Source organism: Haemorhous mexicanus, chromosome 16, assembly GCF_027477595.1.
Source record: "Haemorhous mexicanus isolate bHaeMex1 chromosome 16, bHaeMex1.pri, whole genome shotgun sequence".
NCBI classification, from domain to species: domain Eukaryota; kingdom Metazoa; phylum Chordata; class Aves; order Passeriformes; family Fringillidae; genus Haemorhous; species Haemorhous mexicanus.
In genome coordinates, this window is record NC_082356.1 from 5,193,351 (window position 1) to 5,206,172 (window position 12,822).

The 12,822-nt window shown below is 56.2% G+C and overlaps 1 protein-coding gene across 1 annotated transcript; it reads right to left on the reverse strand.

Moving 5' to 3' along the window:
* Positions 1-5,531: 5,531 nt before the first annotated feature.
* LOC132334497 (serine/threonine-protein kinase pim-1-like) lies at positions 5,532-7,983 on the reverse strand (the record flags this gene model as incomplete). Its single annotated transcript, XM_059860611.1, has 6 exons — positions 5,532-5,642; positions 5,891-6,067; positions 6,715-7,081; positions 7,286-7,336; positions 7,453-7,815; positions 7,864-7,983. Coding segments are annotated over 6 exons (1,185 nt in total), but the record flags the coding sequence as incomplete, so codon positions are not given.
* Positions 7,984-12,822: the final 4,839 nt, after the last annotated feature.

Sequence of the window (12,822 nt, forward strand, 5' to 3'; positions counted from 1 at the left end):
GGGACACATTCCCATTGCTCCTGCCCAGGTTTCAGGACTCAGAGTTGTCTTTCCTAGGAGCTGTTCCTTCAGCTGCCTCGGGAGGGCCTTTTGGCCTCCACACCCACACTCTGGCTCCATTATTAGGACTGCTGAATCCAAACCCTTTATCTCCACAAATGGTGGTGATTGGAGGTGGAGCTCCTTTTTTCACAACCTTTCTTAAAATTGCAATTTCAATAATTGTGCTACCCTGTCATGGGGTTGAATAATCCAAACTTGTTCACTATTGTTTAACAGAATTACTGCAATTTCTCCTTGATATTCTGCATCAATTCCTCCTGCCATGACATGAACACTTTGCAAGGCCAAGCTCCAAGCGAGCAGTGACCAAAGCAAAGTGTCCTGGAAGAATCTCAATTCCTGTCTCAGTATTGATAGCTCACATTAGCTTTGAATTTATCCCAATTAATTCCAGTGCATGAAGGCCCAGCCCTGCAGCCTCTGGGCTGGCCCTGCCAGGGGCCATCCCAGCCAGAACAATTTCCCAGGCAGTCCAAGTCTCACTGCCCATGGCTGTATTTGCAAATTGGGTGCAGCCCTGCACAGCCAGGGGGTTTCCATTTCCTCAGTGGGCCATTGTTAAGGGCATGGAGCACATCTGGGAGATGGGTTCTCCATGGGCACAGGTTCCCATCTCCTCATTCTTTCAACTGCTCTTTTCACAACCCCTTCACCCGTTCAACCAATCCTGCAGCTTGTGGATGGTCTGCTACATGAAAAACCCTGCAGGCTTAACCACTGTATTTTTCACAGGAACAGACAAAGCCCTCTGCATCACAGTATCAGCAAACCCTGTAAAAATAGCCAATTTCATCCCGTCCTCCTTTTTTCATTGTATGCAATCTCACAAAGTTGACCACTGACATTAGGGTCCTGGCCAGTCCTGTTCTGTAGGGAATTTAGTGTTACATCCCTGAGCAGCCAAAGTTACCAAATGAGTAATGTCAGCACTATTTCACATCATTATTATTTTATATGTAAATATAGATATTGATACTGACATATAGATATAGATAGATATAGACATATATATATACACACATATATTAAAGTATATTATGCTGTAAATACATATAAAGTTATTTCTTATATTAATATTTCACTTGCACAAATGCATTTGTGCTCAAGAATAAAACTTTCTCTCGCTCCATGTGGGAGCATTCCAACAATAATTGTTCCTTCTGAAGGTGATATTTCCAATGAACTCTTAACAAATCCATCTTTGTCTGCCCAAACCCCCAAGTTCTTTTCCTTTTCCATTTGCAATTTTTGGATGCATTTGAAGACATCCAGGGGTGCAGCTTCTTTTCACCGACTGCCTCACTGCTCACACGGTGCTCCAACCTCAGCCCACTCCAGAGCCAGGGAACTCCAGGAAGGGCTTCCCATCTAGGAATTTCTGATGGGACTGATTCCTCACATTTACACTGAACAAGTGACATTTTGTTGTCATCTGGCCAGACTGTGCCAGTTCTGTTTTACCAGTGGGCAGGGTCAGCACCAAGGACACAGACTCCAGCTGAAGGAATCAGTGTCATTTCCTGCAGCTCAGAGCAGCAAAGAATCACAAAAGGAGCAGCTCAGCAATGCACCCAATCTTCCCCACCAAAGATTGCCTGCAGTCATTAACAAAGATCCAGCAGCATTTACCCCCAGCCTTTTCCATCCCCCAGATCCACACAGCAGCTGGGGGAAGCTGTCACAGCCCAGGGCTGCAGAGCCACTCCTGGGCACTGGGAATTCCTACAGGTGCCTCCAGCCACAGGTGAGGCTCCAACCCCGCTGGGAGAGGGCCCAGCTCTGACAGTGCTGGATGAACAATCTGACAGCACTTCCAGTGGGGGAACATCTGGTTTCATGCTCCTCTTGGCTCCCTCCCAAAGCCTGGCCAGGGCCCCAGGAGGAACCAGAGGAGGTGACTTTGATCCTTCAGCCCCAAACAAGGCCAGATGTCAGATTTCATGGCCTTGTCTGGCTTCTAAACACAGAAAGGTCAATGCATGTTTCACTAAGGAGTGCCTACATCTATCACAGTGCTAATGACCATGCACATTTAATTAGGGAGCAGATACAAAGATAACCTTTGGGTGGAAGGTTCATCCAGAGGCACCTTTGGCTCAGGGCCTGCTGTCCAGGCCTCACTCAGGGCTGCTGTCCAGGCCTTGGCACTTCAGGGACGTGGTTTAGTGCTGGGCTTGGCACTGCTGGGTGACTGACTGCACTGGTGAGCTCAGAGGTCTTTCCCACTCATCCAAGAAAGGATTCTGGGATTCCATGGTTATATCCACTGCATTCAGCTGGGGCTATTTTAGCAGCATGACTTTGCTCAGAAAGTTCCCTCTTGCCCAGCTCCTGTGGCCTGAGGCTTCAGCTCCTTCAGCTCCTGGTGCTGAGCTGCTCATGCTGAACGAGACGACTCGGAGAGACAAACACAGTCCATCCAATTCCTTCTGGGACACTGAGAGGGGAGGCTGTGGAAACAGGAGCATTGCTTGCTGTGGTCTCCTCTCTGCCCTTCACGCCTTTCAGCGCTCTGAACCAGCCAAGAGCTTTCTCCAAGAGTGCAATGGAGCAGCTGTTCCTGCTCCCGGGTCTGGCTCTCTCCAGTCTCTGACCTTGCCTGGTTCTGTCCCTCTTGCTGTGCCCTCTGTTCCCCCAGGGCTCGCTGGCTGCTGCCCAGGACTGTGGCACTGGCACAGATCCAGTGCTGGAGACCCTCCTTTCTGTGCCCTTGGAGCTGCCTGGGCACAGCAGGCTTTTCCATCTGGAAGCTCCCCACGGACAGGGAGTCCCCAGCTCCGTTCCCTGCACAACCTCCAGGAGCCCAGAGCTGCCATCTCAAGTCCCTGCTGGCACTGGGGGCTCCCAGGTGCCTCAGGCTGCTGTGACACCGCTGCACACGGGAGGGAAGAGGGGCAGGGGCTGTGCTGAAAGTCAGCTCCATGTGCTGCTGCTGCTGCTGCTGTGGGGTCATTTGTGCAGCCCTGGCCCAGAGTCAGGGATCAGATCCAGGCCCTGCTGCTGCTCCTTCAGGATCAGCCCCAGTTTGGCTGTTGCTGTCAGGGCCAGCAGAAGCCCTGGCTGGAGCAGCAGGTGCTGACAGTGCCCCAAGCCCCGGGGCTGGAGGGGTCCCTGGGCTGGGGCTGGCAGGGAGCTGCCCCTTGTTCTCCCTCTGCCCCAAGCAAAGCTGGGCCGGGCACAAGTGGGGCAGCACAGCCAGCAGGGAGCCTGCCAGTCTCTTCCAGCCCTGTCTGCTTGGAGCTTGGCCCTTGGAGCCTTGGGTGGCCAAAGGCAGCTGCTGCTGGTCCCTCTGGGTGTGCCCGTGTTCAGCAGTGCTGCTCCATCAGTCTGTGCCCAGCAACGGGGAAAAGCCTCAGCCCTGCAGGGCCAGGAGCTGCTGGGCTCTGCCTGAGCAGCTCAGCCAGCAGGAAGGGAGCTGCTCCACACGGGAACCAGGAGCAAAGGACATTCCTTTTGTAGGACATGTTTTCTATTTAAAGAGAAAAAAAAAAAAAGAAAAAAAACTTGATAAATTGTAAAAGATAAGAATAAAATCAATGGTTAGTGAAAAAACATAACAGAATGTTAGTGAAAAAAACAAAACATAAATGCAAAGTTACATTCTTTGAATTAAGAGGTAAATGATCTTTTTAAAAAGAGAACTTAGTTATTTACATTGTAAATGGGCTGATGGCATGGATCCATCTTACTGACCTCAGCAGCCTTTTAAAAGATTTTGGGCTTAGTTTCCAACACTGGTATTTGAAATTGTGCTCAAAGCAAGAGGAAATTGTTTTGTGCCCTTCTAGCTCCAAGCAGGACTGGGAATTGAAGCCCCGTCAATCCCCAAATCCTTTAGAAGATGACCTTCCTCCTCACCCTGGTAATGAGCTGCACATTCCCTTTGAAACTGTCAGGGATTTCTTAAAGACACCAAATCCCACTTACGGCTTCTTGCTCTGGCTGCGAAGTGCAGAAGGGCAATTCTCCATCCATCAGCTCCAGCCTGCACTGCCTCAGGAACACGGCCCACTCGCCAGCCTTGGCCCACTCGTGGCATCTCTAGAGGAGGAAGAAAATGCAATTGCACAATTCCAGCCAATAAAGAAGGAAGAACAGGACAGACAAAACACCCTGTGCAGATCCAGGGGGTTAGATGGGACTGTGGAGAGTCTGGGTCCTTGCCAATTGGATGTGTGTCCTCAGCTGCAATCTCTGGGCCTGCAGGAGAGTCTCACTCACCTGCCAAAGCAGAAAGCTCAGGCGCTGTGCTCTGAACGGGCCCGTCTGATGCAAAGCTGTCAGAGCAATGAGAGGGCAGAGCCAGCCCAGCTGGGCCCAGGGCTGAGCCCAGCAGAGCCCTGGCAGAGCCCAGAGCAGCCTCAGCACCCGCAGAGCCCGGCTGCAAGGAGAGAAAGCAGAAACTGCCCGTCAGCTGAGGGCTCCTGTCCCCTTGTGCCAAGGCCTGCGGTGCCCAGGCCATGCTGGCTGTGCCCAGAGCTGTGCCCAGAGCTGCCCATCCCTGCTGCCTTTGGGAGCAGAGCAGGAGGGCAGGACATGTGCCCAGCCTGCAGCCAGCCACAGCACATCCAGCCCTCAGCAGCTGCCCAGAGCAGGATGCTCCTGTGCTTGCTGCCATCTCCCAAAAGCTCTGATCCCACCCTGCCAAGCAGACAGGGACCCACCTCACGCCATCCACGGCTGGAAGAAAAGCTGCTCCCAAACCATGTCCTCAGCCTTCCCCAAGGGCACGGCACATCCACGCTACAGCTGCTCCCAAGCACTTCCCATGGAGTCTGGACCACCCAGAATGCTTGCTCTGGAAAAAGAAACAACACATTATGGAAAAGAGATTAGAGACAAAAAGGGAAAAACTCTTATCTCTGTCAAAGGCTGAGGAAGGCCCAACCCCTACATGCTAGGGAAGAACCCAGCCTTGGGGAGGGAAGCCCACACTTTCTCTCTTCCCCCCTGCACTGGCCACCAAAATCACAGGGATCCCAAAGCAAACAAGGGCAGTGGAGCAGCCCAAGCCCTTCCTTGCCTGCAAAGCAAAGCAGCTGTGCACAGGTTCTGGAGTCCCACCTCTGCTCCCACCATGGGGTTTGTTTGTGTCGGGCTGGCTGCCCCAGCCCCAGCGCAGGCCATGGTGGGTGCTGGGGCTGTTGGCAGGGCCAGGAGCCCACTCCCATTTTGTACCCACCCCAGCCCATCCCCCCAGCCCTGCCAAAAAGCAGCTGGGCAGCCGACTGAAGAATGAGTTGCATCTGCCCCAGCAAAGGGGGAACCAGCTTGGATGGCGGCCACCAGTGCTGGGCAGGGCAGCTCAGCTCCAGCACAAGGGCTGCATGTTCCCATCCCATGACCCCTGGGCAGTGACACAGGCAGCACAAAAAGGTCTGGGCTCCTTTGCTTCTGATTGCCAAAGTGTGTGTGGAGCTGGAACTTACCAGGGCCCTGGATCAAAGTGTGCCTGGGGCTCTCTCCCTTCTTCTATGGCAGAGGAATATCCTGCACCCAAGGATCACAGAACAGGTCTTCTAATGTGGGTCTGTCCAAGAAGTGCACGGATAAACACCACCTGATCAGATCTTTGCACTCTGGGGAGAGAAAGCAGAAACTGCCGCTCAGCTGGAGAAGGCTCCTGTCTGCTTTGCCCCACTATTCCCATGCCCAGGCCATTCTGGATGCGCTCAGAGCTTGGCCTCAACTTTCCTATCAATTCCCTGTTCTGAGGGAGAGCAGGACATGTGCCCCCTCCTCAGCAGCTGCCAGAGCAGGATGCTCATGAGCCCGCTGCTGGCTCCCAGCACTGGTATTCCCCCCGTGCCCAGAGAAGAGGATCCACCTTGAGAGAGCCCTTGTGGCAGTGAGAGCTGGCCCCAGCAGATGTTGCAGCCCGTCCTGAAAGGGTGCTCCCCGCAGACCATCTGGTGCAGCAGGATGCCCAGGGACCAGATCGTTGCTGCCCCGCCGTGGTACCAGCCATAGTGGTTCCATTCTGGGGGGCTGTATGATGGTGTTCCTATGGAATAGGAGTATAGATGGAGTTCAGCAGGGGGATGCTGCTGCTCCCACAGCCTGGCCCCAGCATCCCTGGGCGTGCAGGGGCTGCATCAGTGGCACACAGGGTGACCACTGCCCTCTCGCCAGCACCTGGGACTTGTGCACAAACTCAGGGTTGCAAAAGAAGCCACTGGTGTTGGAAGAGGGCAGCCCTGGCTACGCCTGACCATGACATGCAAAGGGAAAACCCCTCCGTGCTGGGGAAAAAACATTCCCTTATCCTCCCTGCTTGCATTGCCCCGAAAATATTATGAAGCCAAGGCAAACAGGACGAGTGGAGCAGTCCAAGCCCTTCCTCTCGCCTGCACACCAAACTGGCAAGGGCACAGGTTCTGGCCACCCCTCCCTGCTACCCCCACCAATGGGGGTTTTTGTCGAGCTGGCTGCCCCAGCCCAGCCCCGTCCTGGGAAGAGTGGCTGGCAAAGGCTGCCAGCAGGGCTGGAAGATGGCTCCCCACCCAGCGCCCCTCCAAAGCAACTCAGCTGAAGACTCAGTCCCCTGACTGGCAGCAAAAGGGAGAATCTCCGCTGCCACAGCCAGCTTGGGCTGGGAGATGCTGGGTCATGAGATGCCAGCACCCGGAGCACACCCCTGTGGAGGCTCACCTGCAAAGTGCGTGTAGCCTGTGTCTTGCAGGTAGGTGCCACAGCCAAAGTCAATCAGTTTGGCCTGCCCGGCGGCCAGGTCAACCAGGATGTTCTCTGGTTTGATGTCCCTGTGCAGGACCCCGCAGCTGGTGCAGTGCCGCACGGCCTCCAGCACCTGGCGGAACAGCCCCCGCGCCACCTCCTCGGACAGGAACCGCCGTGCCCGAATGAAATGCCGCAGGTCCTGACACTGCTCTGGCCGCTCCAGCACCATCACAATTTTGTTGGGGAGCTCGAGCCACTCCAGCAGCTGCACCACACCGGGGAAGCCGGTGGACACCTTGTCCAGCAGCACGATCTCCAGCGGTGCGCTGGTGCCGTCGGGCTGCGGGAGGAGCACGATGCCCTCAGTGGGGGCCGATGCCGTGCCAGGCCTGGGGAAGCCCTCACCCAGCCCGGGATGCTCTGCGCCCTGCGCTGGCCCCACGCCCGCTCCGCCTCGAGCCGTCCTGGCAGCTTCCACCCTGCCGGACCTCGGCTCATCCCCGCCCAGCAGCCCCGGCTTCTGCCGCTGGCTCCGCTCGCTCACCAGCTCGCCCCAGTACCGGACACGGTTTCGTGGCACCCTTTTGATGGCCACCTGCAAGCCAAGGGGAAGAGCGGGCTGAGCTCGCCGCCCGCCCTGCCCAGGCACAGCCCCATCCTCCTCCTCCTCCGCCCCCTCCTCCTGCGCCCGCCGCCGGCCCCGCCGCTCACCGGGGCGCCGTCCGAGAGCCGCGTGGCCGCGAAGACGCTGCCGAAGCCGCCGCGCCCCAGCAGCGAACCCAGCCGGTACCGCCCCTGCAGGGCCTCCTGCGCCTTCCCTGCGGGCGGGACGCGGCTGTCAGCGCTCGGCCCGGGGCCAGCTACGGCCCCCGAGCGCCCCTCACCCGCCCCGGGCGGGCCATCCCCGGGCGTTCGCTCTTGGGAACGCGACACGGGAGGCTCGGGGCCGGCGGCCGCGCTGCCGAGCGGCGGAGCTCGGGCCGGGGAAGCCGCAGCGGAGGCGGCGGGAGCGGCCGCGCCGCGTGTGTCCTCCGCGGGCCCCGGGAGGAGCCGGGGCCGGGGTCGGGGTCGAGACTGGACCCTGCGTCCGGCCCGGCGTCGGGTCCGGGGCCGGGCTCGGGCCAGGCGGAGACAAAGGGCGGCGATGCCGCCCGAGCCCCAGGCACTGATGCCCGCCCAGCAGCGCCACCGCCAGTACGGCCAGAGCCGGGCGGAGGCGAGACTGCGGCGGGACGCCCGGGGACGGGGACGGGGACGGGGACGGGGACGGGGACGGGGACGGGGACGGGGACGGGGCAGCCCCGCCCGGGGCAGGGGGCGGGCCGGGGGCATGGCCGTGCCCGGCAAGGGGAGAGAGGGAGGCGGGGAGAGGAGAGGAACGCCGGGAAACGGGCTCCGAGAGAGGGGTGCCCGAGAGCGGGAAAGGGAGAGAAAGAAAAAGAGAAAGAAAAAAAGAGTGTAGAGGCTTCTCTGTTTTTTCTGCTGCCGCTGCTACAGCTGCCGCTGCCACTGCCGCTGCTGAGGCTGCTGCTGCTGCCGCCGCTGCCGCTGCAACTGAAGCCCCGGGGCCGTTCGTCCCCGTGTCCGTTCCCCGCTCGCCCCACGGCCGAGCCCCGCGCGCCCCGGGGACAGCCCCTTCGTCTTTCCGAACACGGGAACTTTGCAGTGTTGAGCCCAGATGCAGAGCCCTGACTCCTGCACGCTGGCAGAGCAATCCCCTCGCTTGCTGCTGTGCATTGTCCTTGCTGAGGGTCAAACACTGTCGGGACACCTTCCCTTGGTGTAGGATTCCTACCTGACCCCAGCATTGCACTTTCATCTCCAGTGTTGCTTTCCAGTAAAAACAGGGCAAGGAAAAGTGTGTGTGGCTCATGGTATTTCAGAGTGCCTAAAACTTGCTAAGTCACCAATCTTGTAGGTGAGGTGCATCTACAATTACTGGGATGGAGAAGTAGTGCAACATGGAGAAGGGGAGCATAGAAATAAATATAGGAAAACGTCCAGGATTGTGTCTTTCATTTTCATTTCACCTCTGGAAAGCTGTTTCAGTTTTTCAGGAATCTTCTCCTGTCTGTTCTTTTCAAGAACCTCTTGTGGAGAAACAAGGTTGAACTTCTGCAGCCACCAGCTGCCGCTTCTCTTGGCTTTCCACACAGCACTGTGTGTGCAGCACCAGATCTTGATGTTGCTGGAGCCAGAACCTGGAAATTTCCAAATTTTGTCTTTCTGTGCCAGCAAATCACTGGACTTGGGCTGTGGCAGCACCAGGAAGTTTTCAGATCTGGGCGCTGGCGCTGCCAGCAAACACCAGATCTGGGTCGTGTCGTTGCCAGCGACAGAAATCTGCTGGATTTGGGCTCTGCTGGCACTGGGAAATTTCCAAATCTGGGCACTGGCACAGCAAACAGAAGATGTGGGAGGTCCCAGACCCAGGAGCAGGAAGTGGCCGGGTTTTGGATTTCTGTGCCAGCAAATTGCTGCACTTGGGCTGTGCCAGAATAGGGAAATTTCCAGATCTGGGCACTGGCAGTGCCAGCAAATATTCCATTCCAGGCTCCAGGAAGGACTGGATCTGTATCCCTTTGTCTTTTCCTTCCTTCTTTCCTTTCTTCCTTCCTGGGGTCCTGCTGCCAGCAATCACCAGATTAGGCGGTGCTGGCAAGGGGATATTACCAGGTTTTAGCTTTCTTTGCAAGCAAATTGCTGGACATGGGCGGCGTCGGAACAGAGAATTTGGCAGATGTGGGCACTGGCAGTGCCAGCAAACATCAGATCTTGGCGGGGAATGTGCTGCCACCAGGAAATTACCAAATGTTAACTTTCTGTGCCAGCAATTATTTGAAAAATTCCAGATCTGGGCACTGGCAGTGCTGGCAAACACCAGATGGTTGGTGCTGGCACCAGGTATTTGCTGGGTTTTGGCTTTCTGTGCCAGCAAATGGCTGCACTTGGGCTCTGCCAGCACCGGGAAATTTCTGGATCTGGGTACTGGCAGTTCCAGGAAACCCCAGATCTGGGCAGTGATAGTCCTGGCACCAGGAAATTGCCCAGTTTTGTCTTTCTTTTCCAAAAACTTGCTGCACTTGGGCTGTGCTGGAACCATGAAATTTCTGGATCTGGGCACAGGCAGTGGCAGCCAACACCCGATCTGGGTGGTGCTGGTGGCAGCACCAGGAAGTTGCCAGGTTTTGGCTTTGTTTGCCAGAAAATTGCTGCATTTGGGTTGTGCCAGCACTGGGAAATTGCCAGATCTGGGTACTGGCAATGCCAGCTAACAGCAGATTGCTGGCTGGTGCTGGTGTTGGCAGCAGAAAATTGCCGGGTTTTGGCTTTCTGTGCCAGCAAACTGCTGGACTTGGGCTATGCTGCCAGTGGGAGACTGCTGGATCTGAGCACTGGTGGTGCCAGCAAACACCAGATGATGTGGGACTCCAGGCGGCTCTCCAAAATGCAGTTTATTCCATCCAAGATGTTACAGCCGTCCAGGGTCATGGGCGACAGAGCTGTGCCTACAGCTGTCAGCTCCAGCTGCAGGCAGGCCTGGAGACCCTTTGGCTTTGGTTACAGTGCATTATATACTTTTCTTTGCTGAGCATCTTAATACAGTAGAACCAATCTATACCTTAAGTATTACCTATAACCTGTCATAACTACTATAATTACCATATTCATGTTACTATTCTCCAGTCACTAAAAGTTAGTACATTACAGTTTAAGCTAGAAGTTGTTTTTCAGTTTTCTTGCAGTGGAAAATTCAGAGACCTTTTTTCTACTTGCAGCTTTGCTGACTTGTTTGCCTGTGCTATCTTTCTCCTTGGTAAAACATCTTGTTTGAGGTTGTTTTATCCTTTGCTCTAACTCATAGAAACCCCTTTTAACTAACATCCCCTTTGCCTCCTTGGTTATCCAGTAAGACTGGTTCAGCAATTCTTTTCTTCTATATTAAAACTTGCTTCCAACTCTATTCCTTCATCAGACTCCACATTTAAAAATCTTTTTGCTAAGCATACATATCTGTGAGACTTTCTTGTCAAACTTTCATCCTTCCCAACACGCTGAGGTGCCGGTCAGCCATTCCTGAGAACACAGAGCCTGTCACGGCCCCAGCAGCACAGCTCCCTGCCAGCCCTGGGGCCACACGCCCTGCTGGCCCGGCAGGGCTCAGCCCGGGCCCTGGCCGCACGCTGCTGCCCCAGGGCACGGCTGCCAGAGGGCGGCAGCAGCACTGAGGGCAGCCGGGGCTCCACGGGGCCGGGCAGGGATGGCGCTGCCGGGGCAGCAGCTGGGGCTGAGCTGTGTCAGGGTGAGGAGAAACAGGATTGGGTGGCGCAGAGTTGGGGGTGGTTGGATGGGGCTGGGTGAGGCAGGTTTGGGCAGTGCAGGGCGGAGCTGAACGGGGCAGGGCAGGGTGGGACAGGGTTTGGCAGGGTGGAGAATTGTGAGGCGGAGTGGGGTGTGGCAGGGAAGGCCTGGGATGGGGCGGGGTGGGGCGGGGTTTGGCAGGGCGGGGCCCAGTTCAGCATGGCAGGGCGCTGTGGGCAGACCTGTGCAGAGCAGGGCGTGGCTGGGCACGGTTGGGTGTGGCTGGGAGGGGCTGGGTAAAGTGTGGATGTGCAGGGCTGGGGCTGGGTAAAGTGTGGATGTGCAGGGCTGGGATGAGGTGGGACAAGGTGGGGTAGGCAAGGAAGGAGCAGGGCTGGGTGTGGCAGGCCAGGGTGGAGTTGGGCGCTGCAGGGAGGGGTTGGGTGGGGCAGGGCGGGGCAGGGCAAGGTGGGGCAGGGCAGGGCAGGGGAAGCCCAGGCTCGTGGCTCACACATGAACCTTATGGCCACCTGTCACAGGGACTCCTGTGGGCTGTCCAGGTACAGCAAGGCATAGTGCAGGTGCAAATGGATTGCCCTCATCGCACAGCATGCCAGTATTGGAAAGACAAGCTGCTCAGGGATCTTGGAGATAATTATGAATTGGCCTGAAGGTGAGAACTTTAATCTACCAGAAGAAGAGGGGCAGGAACAGGTGTCGTGTGCTGAGGAAGCTCCACCTTACAACCACCTGCCACAAGGAGTAACACACTATGCTCCTTTCACTGACGGTTCCTGTCGCATTGTAAGGACAAACTGAACGTGCAAAGCAGCTGAATGGAGCCCCACGGGATAGGCTGCAGAAGCTACTGAAAGAGAGGGTGGATGGAGCCAACTTGCTGAACTCAAAGCCGTCCAGTTGGCCCTGAACATTGCTGAGGGAGAGAAGTGGCCAGAACTCTCTTTACACTGACTCATGTATGCTAGACAATGCTCTGTGGAGGCCTTTCCTGGCTGGAAAGGTGGAAAAAGGCCAATTGGCAGTGTAGGGGAAAAGCGATCTGGGCTGCAGACGAATGGCAAGACATTGCCACTTGGGTAGAGAAGCTATCTGTGAAAGTCTGTCGTGTGGGTGCCCACATGCCCAAGAGTTGGGCTAATGAGGAGCACTGAAAGAGTGAACAGGTGGATCAGGCTGCAAAATCAAAGTGTTACAGATAGGTTTGGACTGGCAACACAAGGGACAGTTGTTCACAGCTCAGTGGGCCCATGATGCCTCAGGCCAGCAGGGCAGAGCTGCTACCTATAGGTGGGCATGAGACCCAGGGGTGGATGTAACCATGGGCAGCATCTCCCAGGTTATCCATAACTGTGAGATGTGAGCTGCCATCAAGCAAGCTAAGTGGGTGAAGCCCCTGTGGTATGGGGGGTCATGGTTCAAACAGAAGCATGGAGAGGCCTGGCACATTGACTACATCACTGCCTCCAACCCACCAAGGCAAGTGCTACGTGCTCCCAATGGTAAAAGCCACCCCTGGGTAGCTGGAGACCTACCCTGCACCTCATGGCACTGCCCAGAGCACCATCCTGGGCCTGGAAAAGCAGGTCCTTTGGAGGCATTGAGAATTGAGTTTTGAGAGAGAGAATTGAGTCCAACAAAGGGACTCATCTCAAGGACAGCCCTATCAACACCTGGGCTAGAGAAGCCGGCATTGAGTGGCTACATCACATTCCCAACCATGCACCAGCGGTCAGGAAAGTTCAGCAGGGCAATGAACAC